The sequence below is a fragment of the Canis aureus genome, chromosome 16, assembly GCF_053574225.1.
Source record: "Canis aureus isolate CA01 chromosome 16, VMU_Caureus_v.1.0, whole genome shotgun sequence".
In the NCBI taxonomy this organism is placed as follows: domain Eukaryota; kingdom Metazoa; phylum Chordata; class Mammalia; order Carnivora; family Canidae; genus Canis; species Canis aureus.
Genome location: NC_135626.1, coordinates 13,709,507 through 13,732,875, shown reverse-complemented (window position 1 = coordinate 13,732,875; position 23,369 = coordinate 13,709,507). Strand labels below are relative to the sequence as shown.

The 23,369-nt window shown below is 46.5% G+C and overlaps 1 protein-coding gene across 5 annotated transcripts in view; it reads right to left on the bottom strand.

The window, feature by feature from the left end:
• Positions 1–23,354, bottom strand: part of TRPV1 (transient receptor potential cation channel subfamily V member 1) — a 37,151-nt gene extending 13,797 nt beyond the window's left edge. For 2 of the 5 annotated variants that reach the window (XM_077851660.1, XM_077851662.1), the window contains exons 1-10: positions 16,895–23,354; positions 12,811–13,127; positions 11,579–11,745; positions 11,351–11,503; positions 10,728–10,868; positions 10,282–10,580; positions 9,556–9,735; positions 7,414–7,572; positions 6,069–6,164; positions 4,526–4,596 (exon numbers count right to left, since the gene is read on the bottom strand). In XM_077851660.1, coding sequence (XP_077707786.1) covers positions 4,526–4,596; positions 6,069–6,164; positions 7,414–7,572; positions 9,556–9,735; positions 10,282–10,580; positions 10,728–10,868; positions 11,351–11,503; positions 11,579–11,745; positions 12,811–13,094 — 1,550 coding nt within the window. In that variant the 5' untranslated portion in view covers positions 13,095–13,127; positions 16,895–23,354. The other 3 variants (XM_077851661.1, XM_077851664.1, XM_077851663.1) reach the window with 3 other exon arrangements.
• Between the last annotated feature and the right edge of the window lie 15 nt (positions 23,355–23,369).

Here is a 23,369-nt window from a genome sequence, read left to right as displayed (position 1 = left end):
TAGCAGTGAGGAAGGACAGGCCATGCTCTCCTGAAAAATCACAGGTAGAGTCTGCTGGTCACACCCTCAAACTCAGAAGCAGAGCCAGGCAAGATGTCCCTCAGCAAGTTGGTTGCCCAGGTAGGATCCATGGATGAGGCAGAGTAAATCTGATGATCCTATGACAGAGTCTGCCTAGTGGTACCTTCACATATTCATCCCAGGTCTCCCTGTTCATCATGGCCTCCTCCTGAAAGTTCCCCCACCTACATTTATACTGTAGACTACACCAACCACCTCAATTCCCATTTATGTGAGAGAACCCACCAAAAAACTACCACTGTGCTGATGTGAGTCAGGAAACTGGTGTCAGGAGACTGTCTCATCAATTGGAATTCTGCTGCAAAAGAAAACTATTCCCCTGTATTTGCAGGACCTTGGCCAAAATAATAACTAACCCTAGTTGAAACAGGTAAAGAGTTGTCCTGGGTGGTAAATGGAGCCCCCACATATGAATTTGGTGAGCAGTGGACAAATGAAAACTGACTTAGCAGACCCAACAAAACCAAATCCAAATATATATTGGGGAAAGCTGAGAATCAACTGATTTAATCAAGGAATCTCAAAAGGCTTAGGGACCTCTGGAGAATAGATGAGGAGACCTAAAATAAAGAAGAGGGGAGGTTTGTCTCTGAAGAATATAAAAGAAGACTGTTCGACCCATTTTCATCAGACAGTGAAAGCATTGGCATTTTACCAAAAGCAGGAGGCAATATGATTTTTATATTATATAGATTATAGAAAGCCCTCTATTCTACTCAGTTCTCAGAACTGTGGCACCAGATTTCTTCCCTCCAGGTAGAAGATTGAAAAGATGCAATTTACTAACTAGATATTCCCCAATAACATGAGAGACTTGTTACTCTGGGAAATGAACTGGGGGGGGGGGGTGAAAGGGAAGGTGGGCGGGGGGTGGGGGTGACTGGGTGACGGGCACTGAGGGGGGTACTTGATGGGATGAGCACTGGGTGTTATTCTATATGGTGGCAAATTGAACACCAATAAAAAATAAATTTATATTAAAAAAAGATATTCCCCAATAAATAGCTTACCTAGACTAATTTAGAGTGTAGCTCAAAATTGATAAGCCCCATTCATACATTGAGAGCTTCCAATGAGTTTTTTAGTTTTCCACTTTTACTCATGACCAGATATCAAAAATCTCCAGATATCCTCGAACATGAAAGATAGGGCAAAACAAGAAAATGGGAAACAACAACTTGGAGAAAATAAAACCTATGCAAAAAGAAGAAAAATTTACCAAAAGCTGTTTCAACAGTATTAGAAAGACAAAAGAAGATATTCATCAATGAAATAAGAGTAAATGCTTAGAAACAAGAATGGAATGCTCCTTAGAAATAAAGAACAAAGAATTTTTAAAAAGAGCATTTAGAAATTAAAACCTTTATATAAAAATAATAAACTCAATGGAAGGATTGGTAATTAAAGTTGATTTGAACCTCCCAGAAAGAAAAGCCAAAGATAAAGAGATAAAACACAAGTGAGAAAATATAAGAACTGGTTCAGACTAGGTCAGGAGGTTCAATATACATATCATAGAGTTCCAGGAGAGAGATCAAGAAATAAAAGACATAAATTTCCAGACTGAAAGAGTGCACTATGTGTCCAGAACATTGAGTAAAAAAATCCACATCAAGACACACCTTTAAGTTTCAGAACACTAGAAACAAACAGAAGATACTATAGATCTACAAAGGGAAAAACCAAGCCAGGTCTTAAAAGATGATCCAGAATCAGAATGGTTTTGAACTTGTCATCTATAATACTTGAAGAAAGGAAACAATGGAAAGATATCTTCAAATTTTTAGAAGAATTTTATACCCAACCAAGCTAGCAATCAAACATGAAGGTATAATAGAATATTTTCAGACATTCCAGATTTAAAATAAATTTTATTCCCTTCCTCTCTATTATGTGTCTTCTCTCTTTGGCTTAGGATGCCTTCTCCCAAAACAAGGGAGTTAATCAGTAAAGAGGAAGACATAGAGTTCAGATCAGGAGAGAAGTGAAAGGGATCTCGAGGTGCTAGTGAACAGTAAACACCTTGAATGTACATGTGGGAGCAATGGGACTCAAGAACCAGGTATGATGAAAGCTGTCATCACTGTGCTTTCCATAATGAGACCATCTTTTTCACCAGAGGACAATATAAAGGATGTGCTCAAATAAAACAAGGAAATCAAGAAAGAGACAGGAAGTTTAACCCAGGAGGATAGCAGTGAGCATCCCAAGGCTGGTGGCAAATAGGAGTCCCAGGATGACAGCTAAGCAGCAGGCCCAGAGAGAAACCATCCCAATTAGAAAGAGAGGACAACACTCTGGGAGGAATTTCTTCAAGAAAAAAAAAGGAGCAAGGGATTCCAATTACATAATTTATGTGACCAATTTTGAGAAAAAATTGTACTGAGAGGCTTCAAGATGTGTGGGATAAGTTAATAGTTGATACAAAGAAAACTAAACAAGTGAAAACAAGACAGTTACCAACTTTAGGAGAAACGGGGGAAAAGGTATGGTATATTATGAAGCTCAACTGTGAATACCACTTGTAGAGATATAATAACATAGATTACTCAATACCCAGTAAAACAAAAATTACTAAAAACAATATTGGACAGCTAGAGGAATGGAAGCAAAAGGCAAGGAAGTATAAGGATGCTAAATCCTCATCTACTGAGTGAGTAAACATCAGAAAAAAGAGTTACAAGAATGAAAAGTGATTGTCTCTGGGAATGAGGAATGCAAGGAATGGGAAGAGTTAAGATGAGGAACTCATACACTGGCTGTAAGCTTTTCAGTAGTCTTCAATGTTTCCCTATGTGCTACCCTACGTGGGTAGCTTTGAAAAAATAAAATAAACTTCTAACCTGCCTACAAATGATCTTCTTCAGAATAGAATCAAAGTTATTGGCACAATCCTATGTACAACAATATTGCTTCCCCTAGTAAAGCAAACCAGCATTGCACTAACCACCCTGCCCTTTTGGGTTAAGATGTGAGTATCTCAGAGAAAGACAAGTACCATATGATTTTTCTCATATGTGGAATTAAAGAAACAAAATAGATGAACATAGGGGAAGGGAAGGAAAAATAAAATAAGATGAAATCAGAGAGGAAGACAAACCATAAGAAACTCTTAACTATAGGAAACAAACTGAGGGTTGCTGGAGGAGAGGTGGGTAGAGGGATGGGGTAATTGGGTGATGGGCATTAAGGAGGGCATTTGATCTAATGAGCACTGAGTGCTATTTGCAACTGATGAATCACTAAATTCTACTGAAGCTAATAAAAAACAAAACAAAAGTGTAAGCATCTCAAGATTATGGTAAAATGATGGGGTTTGTGAGTCCTAGGGACAAGCTAGCAACAACTGGATGAGAAATCAACTTCTTGCATTTGCAGAATAAAGGAATTATTGCATTATCAGGAATAAAGGAATATTGCATTATCAGGAATAAAGAGAGAGGCCTCAGGAATGAGGAAAAATGGGGCGCCTGGGTGGTCAACAGTTGAGCATCTGCCTTTGGCTCAGAGTGTGGTCCTGGGGTCCCGGGATCGAGTCCCACATTGGGCTCCCTGTGGGAAGCTTGCTTCTCCTTCTGCCTGTGTCTCTGCCTCCTTCTCTGTGTCTCTCATGGATAGATAAATACAACATCTTAAAAAGGGGGGGGGGCACTGGAGATCAGAGTAAAGTCCATAGAAGAGATCCCAGGAGATGAACCCATCCCCTTCTGAAGGCACTCTTTGTATCCTGGGTCCTCCAAGGAAACTTCATAAGGTTCCAGCTTATTTTGTGAAGGAAAGAGGTTCTCAGTGACATCCACATTGTTTTATAGCTATGCTTTTGCTTATCTGTCTCCCCCTAAAGCAGCATACCTCCCCAAGTGGAGGGCATTTGGCAATATCTGGATACAGGGAATATTTGGCTGTCAGGGACAGGGAGAGTTCTACTGGCATCTGGGATGGAGAGGCCAGCGATGCTGCTAAACATTCTAAAATGCATAGGACAGCCCCCACAATAAAGAATCATCTAGTCCAAAATTACCATAGTGCTGAGGCTGAGAAACCCTGTTCTAAAGATTGGAAATTCCTTGAAGACAGGAATCATATCTAGTTCATCTCAGTATCCCAGTGCCAACTCAGTGAATGCCAAATGGTTAGATGAGTGGATGAAAGAAAATGAACAAGGCTTTTCAGGCTATAACTCAGAATGTAAAGCACATGAACTCATGTCTGTCATTCACTGGCACCTGATGCATAGCTGATATAAGGTAGAGCCTCAGTATTCACCAGTCAACACACATTTACTGAGGGCCTTCCATCATTCATCCAACATGTTTGTGAGGTCCTACTATGTTCCAAGCTCAGCATATGTGAAAGGATGGGTGAGAACTGATGGCTATAATCTTAGGACTGGGCCAAAAGATGCTGTCTGCTATTGAGGCATAAGAGTCAAAGTGTCACTTACAAAAGCATCTCACTGTAGCTGTCCACAAACAAGGTCTTCAGCGATGGCCGCCTCTGCAGGAAATATTGAATCTGCAGGTAAATAGAGAGTGTAAGATCCCAGGAAAGTCTAAATGGTGAGCATTTGCAATGTTTCCTTAATGGCCTACAATGGAACACAGGAGTGCATCAAAGCAGAGATTCTGAAGAGGGGAGGACAGTGAGGCTAATGGGGTAATGTCATGTAACTCAGGAGAGATATTTTAAAATAGAGAATGGAATTACAACTATACCTAGAAATAAAGACAGGAGGGAAATTCACCAAAATATCATTAATTGCTGCATTTGAATAATGAGATTGAGAGTTTTCTTCTTTTTAATATGTGTATTTTTTCCTAATTTTCTTTAATAACTATGCATTATAGTAAAAATTCTTTAATCAGCCTCCATTGAACTATGTCACCAGAATAGCCAACGCTCTCCACTCCCTAAAAACATTCCAACTGACGCCCACAATGAGTGCTGGTGGCTAGGAGATCCTTTCCAAGACACACCCACACGCTCTACTTCTTCCCCCCAGGTTAATACTAGTTGCCAAGAGAGCTTTTTGTCCACTGCACTTGCTACTGTGGCTTTGTATTTTAGTATAATATAAAATATGAGTACAAAATAACAACAGTAGTTTCTGTGAAGACAGAGTGATTTGGAAAGACTCCTTAATGGTGAATCACTAAGAAAAATTTGGTGTACCTTAGATCAAAAAGATTACGGGGGGAAAAATCACAATAATCTCCAATTATTTATAACAGTGTAACGTGTAACAGTGGCCCTAATTTCAAAGAAAAGACTATTCACATGTTAGAATTGCCAAGGAATATGCACATATTTTCAGGCAAAATAAACTGATGCCAGTATATGTGTAGATTTCTTTCATTATTTTGAACTTTACACATTGTTTTGATTAATTGGATAACTACCTGTCATGATCCTGTCACTTAAGAGCTGACAACTACAGTTGACCCTTGAACAACATGGTTTTGAACTGCTAAGGACACTTATATGCAGTTTTTTTTTTTTCAATAAATATAGTATAGTGCTGTAAATCTATTTTCTCTTATGATTTTTTCTTATGATTTTAATAACATTTTCTTTTCACTAGCTTCTTTAATTGTAAGAATATAATATATAACATATCATACAAAATATGTGTTAATTGACTATATTACTGGTAAGGTTTCTGGTCAACTGTGGGCTATTAGTATTAAATTGGGGGGAGGTCAAAAGTTATATGCAGATTTTTTATCGTGGGGAGAGCTGAACTCCTGCAATGTTCAAGGGTCAACTGTGCATTCAACGAGGAGTCCTGACTATCTTCCAACAAGACTACCCTGGGCCTGCAGGAACCCATGGGGTAGACCCTCAGTCCCCAGTCATAAATGCCTGGAGGGCTCTCATTTTCACCTGTGTATCTCTCTCACGAATTAAAGAGTGAGTGAGCAACAAGTGAGTCTCTTGGCTTTTTGCTTTGGTGATAATGGAAATTCAGTGTGGGAAGGAATGCTTACCCCTCGGAAAAAAAAGTAGACTCCCCCTAATACAGAAAGAATCTCGCCGGTGACTCGGAAATAGTCTCCAACAGTGTGTTTCAGCTTATAGGGAGGCTGCAAGGTGCAGAGAGGTTAGAGACTCCATTCACTCATTCATTTACTCAACAAACATTTACCAAGCCCTGTGATTAAGAGTCAGCCCCTGCCCAAGAGGCTAGCCTTGTTCAAGAGATAGGCATAATTAAAGACAGTGCATCATTGGGGACACCTGCAAGGAGGCCCCTCTGTGGGACCGGATTCCCAAAGTGGTAGCCTCTAGGTGCCAAGCAGACTATCCTTACAGTGCTGTGTTGCCTCCCAGACAATGTCCTCAGCCTGGAGCTCTTCTGAGAAGAGGCTGATGGCAGAGGTGGAAGCAGTCTTATAGACCCAATGCCATATGTTTCCTGCTTCTCCCACAGCCAGGGTGAACCCCTGTCAAGGTTTTCCATTGATGGTGGAAGATGAGATGTCCCATATACATGTCATCCTTGTGTCTCAGACACTTTTCTAGGGCAAGTTTCCTTTCTGCTTGTCACTGACGTTTTAAACACTGCTTCGCTAGCTTGTCTTAATCAGCGTGTTTCTCTTTCCTCATAAAATGAAATTATTAAGAGGCCTTATGAGGTCAAGAGAAGTCAGGTTTCACCTAACTGGGAAGTGGAATTTTAAATCAATTTTATAAGCAAGAAGTCCTGTGTATAAAGGCAGCAAATTAAGTGCTTGGGTATTGAATGGAAAGGATTCAATTCAGTAACTCAAAGGAGTCCATGGCTCCTGGCAGAGGAAGAAGTCTGGTCTTAGGCTGATTTGATGGTGGCCCAGGACCTGGCACAGAAGATGTGCTCAAAAGTATATGTCCAGGGAATGAACAATGAGCAAGTGAGTGAACAAAAGTGGGATGGCAATGGGCTGGCAAGTGAGTGGGTCAGTGGGATGGCAATGGGCTCAGGGCTCATGCCAGCCCATGACCTTGCAGACAGCCAACTCAGGGAAGAGTTGCTTCTGGAGCCCTAATTCTTTCATCTTTCTAACCTGTTATCCCTCCTCTGCCACTAGGGACCTCGGAGACCATCCATTCAGCCTCAGCCAACCAGGACGCTAAAGGAGGGACCGAGAAAGGGGAGGGGAGTGTTGCCAGGACAGCCTGAGAGATGGAGGGCTGAGCACAGGGACATAAGGAGCTCCAGATGATCCTTCCATCTTTCCAGCATGCTAGGAAGGAGTCCAGGGTCTGGCCTGGGCCTGGGTCATAGGGGGGTCTTATAAGAATGTCCATCTCTCTCCCCACTCCCTTGTCTTGAGGCTGAGCCTCAGGCCGCACCAAGCCATCCACAGGCCTGTAGTAGGCTGCTGTAGTGAAGATGATCATATACAAGCAGTAGATGAAGAAGTTGAAGTAGAAGATGCGCTTGACAAATCTGTCCCACTTATCCTGCAGGAGTCGGTTCAGTGGTTCCACCAAAAGCATGTCATGGCGATTCTAAGGGGAGCAGAAAGAGGTGAGGCTCACTCCCCAGCCAGATACCACAAAAATCTCATATCCAAGAGACTTCCGTTAAAGTTCCAGTATCCCTAAGATGGATGAGCCAAAATCAGGTCATCCTAACCTTTGTAGGCCATTGAGCCCAACCCCCAGCCCAAGCTTAAGTTTCCTCAACAAGGTCCCTGTTCAGTGTTTTCTTCAATATCTTTGGGGATAGGAAATTCCTTGCTGACTCGAGCAGCCTGCAGAGAAACACTGTCAGGAAGATCTATTCTCTAGAGTCATGTTGGTCTTCTCTGCTTTCTACCAGTTGTCCCAGTTCTGTACTCAGGGACCCCAGTACTGCATGTTCACCCAAGAGAGCCTTCAGAGATATGAAGATGGCAGCCATGGCCCCAGAGCCCTCTCCTCTCTAGTTCAAACACCCGAGCCTTTTTAGAGCCATTTCCTACACGGGCTAGTCCTCTGGGAACATTTGCATCCAAGATTCTGAGTCCAAGGTCCTGATTCAGCATGGCCTCCCAGGTGGAGGCTGACAGGGTGGAGCAAAGCAGGCCAGGCCTCTATGTCCTCTGGACTTTGCCCCTGTAAACACAGCCCCTACCCTGTGAGCTGTGGCAGCCCCTCATCATTGACAGCATAGACTCTAGCCCCCAGGTTTGCCTCAGGGGCAGGTATCAGCTCAGCAAGGACAGACAGGGAAGTTGTGGCAGGACATACTTTACATTAAGTGGCTCTGGGACCCTCATTTGGAAACAAAATAATTAAGTAAGATGCCAACCTCACACCTACACAAAAATAAATTCTAGATAAGTTAAGGAGCCAAACATAAAATAACTACAAAGGAGCTAAACAAAAATATTGCAGGATATGTGTATGTATAATCTTGAAGTGGAAGAGACCGTGCAAAGCAAGATACAAGTCACAGAAGCTACAAATGAAAAAGACTAATTTGACTCTCAAAATGAAAATCTTTTATAAGCAAATGATGTCTTATATGAAGCTAGAAGCCAAGAGACAGCCTGGAAGAAAATAAAATATTTTTAACATAAGCAATAGAGAAAGGATCAATTCATTCTATGGCAAGTGCACCTGCAAACCAAAAGGAATGGGCCCACAGTCCAGTAGAAGAGATGGCCAAGGACAATGAACAGGAAATCTACCAAAGGAATATGAATGGTCAGATAACTATACTAAAAATTATCTACCTCACATTAGTCAAGAAAATGAGAATTAAGACATCAATAAGATAGCATTTTTGCCCCCAAAAACTTAAATCAGTTTTTGAGAAGATATTGATAATATCCTGGTTGGCAAGGACATGGGTAGATGTATACCCACTGCTAGTGGGCAAGTGAACTGATGCAGTCTTTCTGGAGGACAACTTGGCAGTACCTATTATAATATTAAAACATACATATTTCTTCAATTTAGCAATTCCAATTCTAGGCATCCTAGAAAAATTCCCAAACCATGCCAAGTGTCCTGCAGCATTGTAGTAGCAAAAAACTGGAAATAACTCAAATATCCTCCAATGGAAATTTATTCCTCACCCCTACTCTGGAACACTATACAGCCAGGTTTTTTTTTTTTTTTTTTTAATGAAGCAGGCCCATATGAACTCATATAAAATGATCTACAAGACACACCATTAAATGAAAAAATTGATTGTTCCACATTTTGTATAGTATGATCCCATTTAATGTAAACAAAATGAAGCTACATGCTTTTATATGGTATAAAAAGAAAATTATTTTTGTCTACCTGAAATATTTATGTTTTTATGAGAAAATCACCCTACATTATTTGTATGATGAAGGAAAACATTCAGTGGGAATAAACAGGGAGATGAGGCATCAGAGCCTAGGCCCCAGGCAACAGATTATCACTGATGAAAGGATAGACAAAGCTAGGGTAGGGGACTGGGGCAGAGTGAGGCCAGAAGCCCACCTTACCCGGGCCCCGCCCTGGCGCACTCACCGGGGTCTCACTGCTGCTGTAGGCAATCACCTCCAGCACTGAGTTCTTCTCACAAGTGTCAATGCAGGACAGGTCATAGAGCGACGAGTGCACGGGCCCGTACGCCCATTCAGTGAACTTCCTGGACAGATGCCTGCACTCAGGCTCTTGGATCTCTCTCTGGAGAATATAGGCCAAGACCTACCATGGGGATACAAAAGCCTGTGAGAGACCAGCCAGCAAGCAGCCCCACCACAGGCACATCCCCACTACGCCACCAGTTCTGCCTCAACAATAAGTCTGCTTCCTAGCTCAGTCAGAGACTCAGCTTAGCCCCAGGAGAGCCCTCACCTCTATCCATCAGCCTCCTGACCAACTTGCCCCCTGCCTCAGACCTCAACTACAGCCATATCAGATCCATCATCACCTGATCACACCTGCTCACAGCCACTTCACCCTTGGCTCAAGCCACCCCCGCACCCAGGTGCCAGCACCCCACCCCCACTCTGTCTGGTTGGTGCTGTTCAGATGTGAAAGTCAGAAATAGTCAGGTGTGGTGCTGACTTCCACTCAGCATCTCACAGTTCCTCTGGCTACCCTACTAGCCCCTGTCCTACACCTTCTGGCAAGTGTCACAGAAGGAGGGCTCTGCAGGGTGGTGATATCAGGTGGCAGCAAGGCAGGCAGTCCTCTCCATGGCACCCTCAAAAGTTGCACCCCTAGCTCAGGCAAGACGCCTCCCCCTACCCCAATTTTCCCACTCCTGGCTGCCAGAGCCAGTGGCGTCAGCCCCTTCTTGTTGGTGAGCCCCTCCAGCTTCAGTGTAGGGTGGAGCTTGGCGCCCAGGATGAGAATCTCATTGTACATGCTCGTCACAAACTTGGTATTGTCAGCTGTGTTGTCGGCCACCTCTACCAGTGCGTGCAGCACGGTGTTACCCACGGAGTCCCTGGCGCTGATGTCTGCAGGTTGCCAAGAGTTCTGCAGCAGGAACTTCACAATGCCCAGCTGGTTGGTACATGCAGCCAAGGACAGGGGCAGCTCACCTGCGGCCAACACAGGCATAGGATGGGCCTCACGAATAGTTGAGTTTGGTCCCTGGACCACCCAGCCTCCAAATCCCTCTGTCTCCACCCTAAACCTCCCCTTAGTGATTGTCAAAAAGCCAAGCATCTACCACATGGTCTCCCTACCAAAGTAGAAGCCAGGCCGCCCTTTGGTTTTCTTAAAGAAGTCCCCATTGGCTGCAGCCTGGACGTCTGCCCCGTTCTCCACCAGGAGGGTCACGAGCGCCATGTTCCGCCTCTCAATGGCAATATGCAGGGCTGTCTGGCCTGTGGAGGATGGGTGCTATTGCTTTGTACTCACAGTCCTGTGCTTGGACAGGTGCAGGGGCAAGACTTGGGCAGAAAGTGCCAGAAGACTCCCCTGCACAAGAGGAGAGCAGGCCAGAATGCCCAAAGGGGGCCCAAGGAGTCCCTGAGGTAGGAGTAGAAATCACCAAGGGAACAACAGACTGGGAACTGGAGTAGTCAAAACTGCCCAAGGTCAAGGAACAGTAGCAGAGAGAGTAGCCATGGCTTCCAGAGGCAAAGAACACCAAGTCCACAGAGAGGAGGATGGGACCAGGATGTATATGAAGAGAAACCAAGTCCAGCAGGTGGGGGAGGCAAGGACCCCCTGGGACCAGGAGATGCCATCTCAGTGGCTGGTCCAGGGAGCAAGGAGCTGAGAGACTCGCCTAGGCATGACAATGCCTCCTGGCTCCAGGCATGCTTGCGGACAGAGCCATGCCAGACCCTGTCCTCGTCCTCACCCTTGTAGTAGCTGTCTGTGTAGCTGGCGTTGACCAACTCCTTTAGGCTGTCCGTCTGACGGGCAATCTCCAGGAGCAGGGGGATGGTGTCATTCTGCCCATCATGCAGGTTGAGCATGGCTTTCAGCAGACAGGTCTTCCCTGTCTCTGGGTCTGCAAGACAAAGTGAGGGTCAGAGCAGGGCATAGCAGCGGGGCCTCTCCCAGGAATCTGGCCTTCCAGGGCTACCTTTGAACTCGCTGTCCATGAGGTGCTTCTTGCTCTTCTGCAGGAAGAGCAGCAGGCTCTGCAGCTCCTCACAGTTATTCTGAGCGACAGCCTCAAATATCTTCCTGCGATCATAGAGCTTGAGGCTCTTCTCAGATCCAGCAGTCACAGAGTCCTGGGACGGCTGCCTATGGGCCAGAAAATACCTTCATCCAACTACTCTGATGTGCCTTCAGAGCTTGTCGGGGAGCATGACTAAAAGCCAGGGCAAACTAAAAGGGGAAAAAACATGATACAAAACCCATCCCTTAGTCTAGGTGACTGTCCAGGAAACTGATATAATAAGAAACCGTGAGGTATATGTGCCCTCATTCTGTCCCCACTCTGTCTATAGGCACCATCTAGAAAGTCTCTCCTGCCACTGCTTCCTCTCCTACCCAAGCCACTCACTTTTCTGCTTGCTTAGGAGCTGGGGCTCTGGAGGCAGTGGCCTGGAGGGGGCTGGAGGCAGGGGTTGCAAAGGTTTGGATAGCCCCTGACAAGTGAAAAAGTGTCCCCACACTACCCAGAGGTTAGCCAGTCTATGCACCCTCCCTGACCTGCCTTGGTAGAGGCCAAAGAGCTGGTGGGCTCCTCACTAGAACTGTTCTGCACCTTCTCTCTAAAAGCCTCCTGGTGGGCACCTGATGGCTTGGTCAGTTAAGCGTCTGCCTTCAGCTCAGGCCATGATCCCAGGGTCCTAGGATCAAGTCCTGCATTGGGCTCCCTGCTCAGTGGGGAGTCTGCCTCTCCCTCTACCCCTCTCCCTCTACCTCTCTCTCTCTCTTTCTCTCTCTCTCATGCTCACTCTTGCTCTCTTAAATAAATAAATAAATAAATAAATAAATAAATAAATAAATAAAACAAAAATCTAAACATCTTTTAAAAAAATAAATAAAAGCCTCCTGGCTTTGAGCTTTTTAACTTACAGACTAAGTGTTTAGGGCTGGTGAGCATTCAAGGCCTGGACAGCTAGAGATCAGCCTACATCTAAGATCAGCATATATGCCAGCATCCATGACCATGTGTCCCCAAGCTCCTATGAGTGCAGATGCTGGACCACATGATTGCTGAAGGCTCCCCAGCTCCCTGGTTCTATGACCTACAGCTTAAAATCTAGAGCACCATGTGGTACTTCCATAGCTGGGGCCTCAGCCAGGTGAGCCAGTTTGGCTCCTGGTGAGGAAGGGGCCGAGGTTCCAGATACAGCTTACCTGGCACAGGTGGGGCCGTCCTCATGTTTCGGGATCATGACAACAGGACTGACTGTGATGGCTGGGCAAGAGGCTAGCTGGCCTTCTTCATAAGAGCAATCCATAGAAGCCTCCTCTGAGTCACACTTTCCAAAAAGTCGGCTGCGGCTCTTAGCCGTAGGGAAGATGTGGGGCTTGGCTGGAACTGGCCTGGAATTAGGGTCTCCATCCAGGGGGTCTAAGCAGGAGTCCTCTTGGGGCGGGTCCTCAGACCCCCCTGAATCGGAGCTTCCCCAGTTCTTCATCCTTGCCAGATCCTTTGTGGCCAAAGAGGCAGCCTGCAGGCAGCCACCAAGATCAGGTTTGTTCCCAGCTTGAGGACTACATGACTCTAGTCCTCATTTGCCCCCATTGCTTTTACAAGGAGAAGCCCCTGTGAAGCAGCCCCAGAGGTCAAACAGCTATTGGCACTAACCCCCCCAGAAATGAAGCTTCCAGAGGTGCTGTACTTTCTAGCTCAGAGCCCCAGGGGTGAGCAGGCCTAGCAGCCCCACAGGCATTGGGATCAGGAGTGATGGGTCCCCCAACCTGGAGCCATCAGGCTCTGAAGGACTTGAATGTACTCTCTCCTCTCTGGGTTTCAGGTGCCTCATCTGCAAAGTAGGATGATAACCATGGCTCTGCCTCCCTCCAAGATCAGAGTAAGGGGGGCAATGGAAGAGCTGTCACTGACTGTGCACTCCGGGGAGAAGTCTGTGATGAGAATGGCTCAACCCTAAAGAGCAAGGCAGGCTGTGTATCTACAGACAAGAAGGCAGCAGAGACCGGCACACTCCCACTCCTCTGCAATGGCCTCCTGTGCCCTGTGTCCCGTCACCAGCCATGTGCTCAGCTGCCTGTGCTGTTCAACCTGGTGGCTATAACTGCTGAGTCTGTAGGAGATTTTTTGTACTTTTAGTCATTTTTGTGAAATTAGCATATTTCAAGCCTCCTTGAACTTTTAAACTTTAAGTGATTCAGGGCTGGTTCAGGCCTTCTAGGTCTGAACATGTGGAGTTCGGGTGGCAGCTCATACCAGCACATACGGCCATGAACTAGTTTTGATACTGTTTCCCACTCCCTTCCTAACTTCCTCTCCCACTCTTCCCTCCATCCAGTGGGGCATCCCCTCTCTCTAGTACCCAAGGCTGTCCCGCATCTCAGAGGCCTTTGCTCCTGCAGTACCTCCTCTTGGGGCCCAACAAATCTCCAAGCTCTGCACTGCCCATGCTCCCAACCCCTCCTGAGTGGCCTGAGTTGATTGCCCTTCATCCTTCAGGGTTCTCTTTGCACCATCCATTATGCAGTCTAGCAATTTTATCCAGCACTGACGTATCCACACCCAGCGACCTCCTGAGCAGGGAGCTTTCTTGATCCCCCTCTTGATGGAAAAAAAAAAAAAAAGTTGTGCTGGTCACTGTGGGGGACAGGAAAGAGATCACATACAGACCTTTTTTTTTATTCCCATTTGCATAGGAAGTAAGCGAGATTCATGTTCCAGCAGTGGCTGGATTCCAGAAAATGCCACTGAAGGAATGGGAGGCACCCCAAGACCTGCATTTTCAAGTGTACATTCAGGCAGTGAACACTCAGAACACATGGCTGGGCCTTAACAATAAATCAGCTATGATCTGATGCCCAGATCCTTGGGGGAAGAAAATGAGGCAGCATCACCACTCCACATCCTGTGAATAAGATAGGCCCATTTTCCCTCCTGCCTGTTGTTCCACTTTGAGGAGGGCCTGAGTATTTCTCTGGGTCATCCATCAGATGGAAACTGCAGCAGGAAGTGTTCCCAGCCACAGAGAATCCCATTTCCAACCACTCACCCATTTGTTCATTCCATCGCTCAATACCCATCTGCTGAATCCTACCGGGTATCCAGGCCTGTGCTGGGGGTACAGAGAGCATTCAGGCCCCATCTAAGACAGAAACCAGGTGCTGGCTGAGGCAGAGATATCACAGGAGGGGGGCCAGGGTCCTGAAGAAGGATTCTGGAGGAAGTGACAGAGGATCTGGGCCTGGAAGGAGAGCAGGGTTGGTCTGGGACTGAAGGAAGAGGATGGGGATCCCAGAATACCTGATGGAGAGCAAGCCAGTGGACTGGGAGGCAGGCAGTCGGGTTGGAACCAAATGGCTACTGTCCTTGAATGTCAAGGAACAGGATGTGGATGTTATTGTGTAGATGGCAGGAAGCCATGAGAAGCTTCAGATGAATGAACACCAGTAGTCGTCTATGTTTTCAGAAGATAACTCTCTGGTCAGGATTGTTCATACTAAGGGGAGCCTGTCCCCTTTAAAAGGCACAGGAGATGAGTAAGAATGAAAATAATTAACATGCTTGAGCCTGTGCTGTGCCAAGATGGTGTTCTAGCACTTCCCATGCACTCACTTCATTTTCATATCTCTAAGAGGTAAATATTTGACAGATGAGGAAACTCAGACACAGTGGTTACACAAGGCCACACAGGCAGAGTGGGCACCTGGATTGGACACTCAGTAGCCTGACCCCAGAGCATCTCCAGCACTCCACCACCTCTCTGAAGGCTCAGGCTCTTCTCAGCCATTAAACTCAGCCCTAGGTCTCACCTCAGGGTGGGGTAGGGGCAGATCAGACCAGGGTCCCCCAGCCCTGGGCCAGGCAGGCAGGGATGGTGCCCTTTCAATCAGAAGCCCCAGCCTGTAGCACCATCCTGCTCAAACAAGCATCCCTAAAAGCTCAAAGCCCAAAATGAAGTATAAGTAAGATTTGGCCATATGCCAGGCCTGGCTCTCCCAGGGCTGACCCGTTGGATGGGACTGGCCACAAAATGAAAAATAAACCTGCTGCCTGACTCACAGCTCTTAACATCCCAACAAGAGTACCCATTAGCAGGAGCCTCCACAAAACCTTTCCATGGTATTCCTTTTTGCCTCTTCCTCTGGTCTGAATCTAACCAAACCCAAGAAACATGAAGCAGCCCACACAGTGTCATCATTCAGTAGGTCAAGAAACCCCAAATCTGTGCTGCATGCCTCGCACCTAATTCCCTACTGGAAACCAAGCTTCTTCAGGAGCAGAGGGAAGGACAGGGACCAAGAAGCCATTTCCTCTGGGCTGTGGGGTAGACAGGAACAAGGTAGTCTGTCCAGCACATGAGCTCCATGGCAATGTACCTGTCACAGTGGAATGTTCTACAATGATGGGGGAATTTCCAACCATGACTTGGAGTGTCTGATGGAGATGGTGGTTCTGGTTTATGAAAGATTCACAAATAGCAATCTGGACTAAAGGACAGACCTGAAAAAGCGACTCTGCTTAGCAAAGACTTGGTTTAGCCTCTGGGTTTTTCTCAACTCCAGAGCCAGGGAGGACAATGCCCACCATCCAGGAGAAGCCTCTATTTTCTCCCCAATCCAGATGAGACATCCTGGGTGTGGCTCTCCTGCTCCCTCTCTGCTCAAAGCATCTGTCTGCCTCTAGCCTCCCTGCAGGCTCTTGGGAGCTGGTCCAGGACCCAACCCAGATCATCTTTGCCCTGTTGGCCTACATGAGTATTTCCTAAATAGATATGGAGATCTGGGAATACCCAAACTATGGATGAAGATCCAGAGGAACTCTACCCAAAACATAGAATAAGTGGAGCCTAGACAAGAACCCAGGACTCCTGCTTCCCAGCCCAGCACCACTTCAGTCCAGAGAGGGCAATCCAGTGAAACCTCCAGCCACAAACCACTGGCCTTGGCAGGAGCCATGGCCTCTTCACTCCAGGATGGATGTCCAGGATGACTCTGGTGCAAATAATACACATTGACAATAGCAACCTCCACTATCACTTGCCAAGTGTTTACGATTAGCCACGCTAAGTGCACCACAGCTGTAGCTTCACTTAAGTGTCACCACCACATTTGAGGCAGCCACTGTTATTATCCTGTGTTCAGAGGGGGTAAATGAGGTGCTGAGAGGCTAGTTGAACTGGGCATAGTCACACAGCTGGATAGAGGCAAGGCTCAGCTTCTGACAGCTCACTATGCCATTCTAAAAGCTAACATCTACATTAGCCATCAAACAATAAAAAGGACTCACCAGCTAGACTCAGGCACACTCCAGACACGGCAGGTACCAGCAAGCTCCAAGGCCGTTGTTATTTGAAGGGAGAGTTGGATTCGTGTGGGGAGAAGAGTTGCCTCCCCTGCCTCTGTGAGGGTCCTTGGCCCCTCCCCAGGTCGCGGTTGTTCTGCGCTGGCAGGGATGAACCGTGGGTATGCTCTGGCACTCAAGGAAAATGCTTCCAGCAATGGCAGCAGCTGCTGTTGCCGTGGCTCTGATTCCCAGAGGATCCCAGAGCTTTTCCCATCATTTTTGCCCTTTTTCAGAAACCACTTAGTGGCTGCCCCGCCTCCAGCCATGCCAGTGCTGTGGTGCACTTAGCCACACACAGCCCTGAACCAGCCAGAGCTGTGAGCTCAGCTCTCACGGAAAAGGAGGGCACGGTTCAGCCCTCCCAAGCCCACCACTCCTACAGACAGGATGGTCTGGGGGTAAAAACTCAACAAATTCACTGCTCCAGTTTGAAAATGTAGAACGAATGGAAATGGTCATGTCACCCAGTCCTGGCCTGGCATTTAAGGACCTGGTTTTGAATGCTGGCTTTGCCACCAACTCTGTGGAAGTTTGGATGAGTCCCTGCCTCTCAGGCCTCTCATTCCCTGTGGAGCCCTGGTGTAGAAATTGGAGTGGGAGGTCCCAAGCTTGCTCAACTGGGATTCTTCATGGAACCTCATGGATTATTTTCTGTGTCTATTTCCTCATTTCACTTAGTATGATCCTAAATGCACAGGAGAAAAGTTAATACAGTAAGGCTTAATACCCTCCCAGAACATGGCTGAGAAAAGCTGCAAAGTCCTTCTGAGCATGCATACGGTCTGCAGCCCAAAATGTCCTGCAGAACCCATCCTGGCAGCTGCCTATAAGAACCCTATAGGATTCCAATAAGCCGCAGGCCCCACACACCCTGAAATGAGCAGCCACATGCCAGAAAAGCCCATCGTAGCCCTACTTGGAGTATCTCACAAGGTTGAGCCCTGACTCAAGAGAGTAAAGTGCAGGGACTCCTGGGTGGCTCAGCAGTTGAGCATCTGCCTTGGGCTCACGGCATGATCTCCAATCAAGGGACTGAGTCTCACATCAGGCTCCCCACATGGAGTCTGCTTCCCCTCTGACTATGTCCTGCCTCTCTGTGTCTCTCGTGAATAAATGAATAAAATCTTAAAAAAAGAAAAAAGATAGTAAAGTGCAGACACTGCATGGATTTTGCGTGACATTTTATAGTTTACAGAAAGACTGCACAAACCCACTCCCCCATGCCACATAACAGCCCCGGGCAGTGGCAGGGCAGGGATTGCCATATTCATTTTACACATGAGACATCTATGTAATTAGCTGATTGCCCAGGTCATGCTGTTGGTCTGGGCATGAAGGCCAACGCCATCTCAACATGCCATACCATGCCCCCTGCTTGGACATCTTTTTATGTGTGTGCCATTTTATCTGTGATACTTTAGCTTCAATAAAAATGAACCTTGGAATTCATTCCTTTTTTTGAAATTTTGGTAAATACATATAACATGAAAAATACCATTTTAACCATTTTAAGCATACAATTCAGTAGCATTAAATACATTCATAATATTGTACAGCCATCACCACGACCCATATCCAGAACTGTTGTCATCTTACAAAGCTGAAACTCTATACCCATTAAAAACTAACTCCCCATTGTTCCCCTCCCCCAGCCCCTGGCAACCATTCTACATTCTGTGTATGAATTCGAATACTATAAGACCATCACGTAAGTGGAATCATGCAGTATTTATCTTTTTGTGACTGGCTTATTTCACTTAGCAGAATATGCTCAAGATTCATCCATAGCAAATTGCAGAATTTCCTCCCTTTATAATGCTGAATAATATTCCATCATATGTATACAATGCATTTTATTTAGACATTCATCTGTCAATGGACACTTGAGTTGTTTCCAACTTTTAACTATGGGATGAATTATGCTGCTATGAACATGGGTGTACAAATACCTCTTTGGGTCACAGCTTTCAATTCTTTGGGGCATATACTCAGAAGTGGGATTGCTGGATCATGGAATTCGTCCTTAATCATACATAACTATCTGTTATATATATTTGAAACTCACCAGCAGTGATTGCCTCAACCTGCAAGTTCTCTGGGGTCACTGTTCCTTCTAACCACATGTGTGGGCCAGAGGTGCTGAAGGGAACACCTCAGTATGGAGACTGACACGCCTATGCTGTCTTAGGGATGGCCTCTGGCTCGCATACTGCTTCAGCCAGGGCCAGGTCTCAGCCGGTTGCAGCCCTGGGGCATGAGTGGAAACATCTGAGAAAGGCACTGAGACAACTGGCCAGCACACAGACCAAATCCAAGAAGGGGAAGGTTACACTCTCCACCAAAACTGTCCCCTTAGCTTCCAAGGTGATTTCTGCCTCCAATGAGGACAACACAGATCACTAAATATGTCCCCTTTGTAACAGGCATTGGGTGCTGACCACATCCCCAGGGCCTGCATGGTACCATTCATGCTGTAAGGGCTACCGGGGAAATTGTGGCCCTTCTCCTCCTTCCCTGAAAGCTTTTCCTCAACACATGGGGACTCCGCAGGACTGATCCTTATATCCTCCCACCCCTCTCTGAGACCCCCACTCCTCCAACAAGCCAGGGACCCCCCTCATCCAGGGGTCCAGCCCTACCCTCTCCACTGGGCTCCATCCCTACCTCCTGGAATCTCCAGATGAAGACCACAAACCCCATCTACTCAGAACATCCCAAGAAAGACTCCTCTGCTCTCCACATTCCCTCCTGTCAATGTTCCTGCCTAAAGAGGCACCAACTTTCTTGTGCTCACCAAGCCTGACATACTTTGTCATCTCCAGCCTCTCCTTCTCTGTCTTCACTGTCTAGGCTACATTTCTGTGGCTCATATCTATCCCTCTCTGTAGCTGGCAGCTACCTCCTCTCACCTGAGGCACCAGAAGTGCCTCCCTTCCCTGGCCCAGCAGGCTGGCCCACCACCTCCCAATCCCCAGTCCTGGAATATCCTCCGGACTGTGCACCCTTACTGAACCTTATCCCTCAGCCTGGCACCCTGAGCCCACAGCCCCCATCTCCACTCCCAGGGTGGTGCAGCCCTTCCTGCCACCTAGACACATCCCCTCCCCAGCCACACTAACTGTGCCTGCCTCCATGCTCTCCCCCTGCCCACCTTCTGTTCGTGTTTGTGCTGTGCATCTCATTAACTCATCTTTCAGGCCCAGGTGGCAGGTGAGACCCATGGATGCTGAGACTCTAAGCCCTCAACTCCCAGCTCCTCCAAAAAGCCTCCCACCAAGGGCCCAGCCAAAGTGCCCACCTCTATATTACAGAAATCTCAGACTATACCTTCCTATAGCAACTGGCACATGTGATCACAATGACAATAATAGCAGTGGATGCTTATTAAGCCCATGCAGTGTGCCATGTTCTGGGCTAAGCACTTTAGGCATTAGCTCATCAAACTGTCACAAGGTTTCATGAGGAAAGTTTGATTTTTGTCCTAATTTTATAGATTAGGAAATGAAATATAGACAGGCTACGTAACCCACCCAAGGACAGTGACAATCATCCCAGTCTTGTCTGAGGCTTCCTAAAGCTTGTACCGAACTTTAACTTCTCTGATGTTTGTTTCTAATTTCACAGATTTTAATGCTCCAGGGTGACAATGCTCTTGCCCCATCAATTTTCCTTCTCTAAGCCTAGCTCCATGCCTTGCCCAAAGTAACACACTGCAAATATTTATTGGCATAGTTTTTTTCCGAGCAAAACCAGCACTGAGTGGTTCTACTAAAACTCATGAAATAGTGGTAGAGACAAGACCTTGGGGTGGAGCACTGCTGCCATCAGCATAGTTTTCTGGGTCATAATGTACAATAAGGTGTTCGTCGAGCCCCCTTCCACCCCAGCTTCCATAATCTATGCAATGATGTACCCATTAAAACCCTTAGTAAGTAGATCATGTTTTAATGATGAATTCTGGGAGGGGGCATTTACTCCAAGCTCAGGTCTGATGGGGACAAGAGGCAGTGAAGGAAGTGCTGGAGGCCCCACCAGCAAGTGGGTGAGCCAAGTCGGCTGCAGTTCACCCAGTGTTACCACCAGGGGGCACACGGACTTCAACTGAGTCTTTGACTCTGGCAATTAGAATCCTAATTTTCTTCCTCCATCTGGGTTTGGATTGGAAGCCAGACTTTCTGATACAACTAGAAACCAGCAAACTCTCATGTGCTGAAAAAGCCTGATCACCGAAATCAGGAACTGTCAGCCTGACATTTCTGGGAGGAACCAGGTAGGAACCAAGAAGCACTAGTTCCAGCCCCAGGGAAAGTGGTAAAGGCACCACTGCAAGTGCCTATAACCCACTCAAGAACAGTACCAACTCTACTAGTCTTGTCTTGAGCTTTCTAAATCTTCTGTTGACATTTAACTTCCCGGATTTTTGTGTCTTGCCTCCCAGATTTTAAATGGCTTCAGGGATCCCAGATCCAGATGGCAAACAGCCACCCTGGAAGAAAACTGCTTTCCTTTCTGCATTTGATCTGTGCATTCATGTCACCAAGTCCCCATATGAGTCAGTTCCCATGAAGAGCGGGGCTCTGTGAAAGGGGTTATCATGCTCCAGAAGTGAATGGAGCTGGCCACCTAAGCCAGGAAGGAATAAAGCATCAAAGTGAGAGCCAAGCCCTTGCTATGCAGAACTGGGACCCAGAGTGGGAACTGGGAACAAGAGGGAGAAAAGATCGAGGGTCAGGAGCATGGGCAGAGGATGGAGGTGGGAGAGGAGGCCCAGCTGTGCCAGACACCCACTGCATAAATTTGGGTTGATAGCTGAAGCTCTGGGTCTGTCTTCTCATCCACAAAATGGGTGAGAGCACCTGCCCTACCTGCTTTACGGGGCTTTTCTGGGGATTATTAAGGACACGGGGTGTGAATGGTCTCTGTGAGCTGGTAAAGCCCTAGGCAAGCATGAGGGATTATGGTTCTCATCTTCATTATTTCAAATGAGAACCACATCTGCTGACTGTTGAGCTATATCCGGCCATTAGCTCGAGGTTGTGACTAATTGTTTTTTAATGAAAAAAAAAAACACCCAAGATTTGCTTAATGTTTCATGACTCACACACTGAGTGTCTGTCAACCAAGAATCTCTCCATTTCAAAGATGTGATCTGTCCATCTAACCGCGGCTGAGACAAGAGGTCAGGTACAAACTGCCCTCTTTCCTGAAGGACCACTGAGCACTAGCAAACCCACAGCAAGTGAGCAGGGTGAGCAAGATGGTCTCTGCCCTCAAGGAGGTCAGGATGCATGAGGACGAAGACAGTAGGCTCTCTCTGACATTTTACTGGCTGGGGCACCCTATGACAGGCACAAGCCAGGAACCAACAGGCCATGCCAACAGCAAACACTGATTGGGGTCCTGGATATCAGCTATATTGATGATCCAGTGACAAATATGCCGCCAGGGAGACTTTGTAGCAGGCAGACGGTATTTGAGCTGGGCCTCAGACAAAGCATAATGTTCTGCCCTGGGGAGGGCATTCCAAACATGGGCATCAGCTTGAGATTAAGGAGAAGGACAAGGCAGAGAACACCTTAAGAGGAACCCTTCCCTCAAGTAGCTTTCAGTGTAGCTGAGAAGAAAAACAGAGAGCATGAAAGCCATATAAACATTATATGGTCTAGGCATAGTCAAGGGCCAAAGGAAGAATTATGTGTGGCAGGCTCTGCCCCCAGCTTGGTTAGGGCCCACCGTCTCTCACAGACTGTCTTCTAGGCCCCTCCAATTGGGCCTCTGCCTTCTGTAATACCCATTCTCCAATCTTGAGTCTATATGGCCAGCAGTTATACTCCTAGGACCCATGAAGCCTGCCCTCCTCTCCACTGCCCACAGGAGAAAGTCCAAGCCCCTCCATCTGGCATCCAAGACCCTTCACAGTTTGGCCAACATTTCCAGTCACAAATCCCATCACACCCTTTCATATGCCCTATGACGAAGCTATACCAGACAATTCATCACACTCTGCTCCTGTCAGTCTTTCATGTGAATGAATGCATTTGCTCTCTCAGCCTAGAGCGCTGAAGAAAGTGGGCTCTGGGGTTGAATCTTAGAGTTGTGATCTTAGGTAGGTTACTTAACTTTTTTGTGTCTCGTTTTCTTCAGCTGAGAAATGAAGATAATAGTACCCACCTTCTAGGGTCACCATAAAAATCAAATAGGTCCAAACAAGAAGAGTTTAGATTAGTTCCTAGTACAAAGCAGGTACTCAAAAAACATTATTGTTGGTATTGATGGACTGAAACTCTCCAAGGTTTAGCTCAATGTCACTTACATAAAGAATGAATTGTTCTTCCTTCTGCACATACATAAATCTGTCCTAGTATTTATTTCATTCCCTAGTGATGGAAATTCAATAACTCATCACTGTCCTGAAATA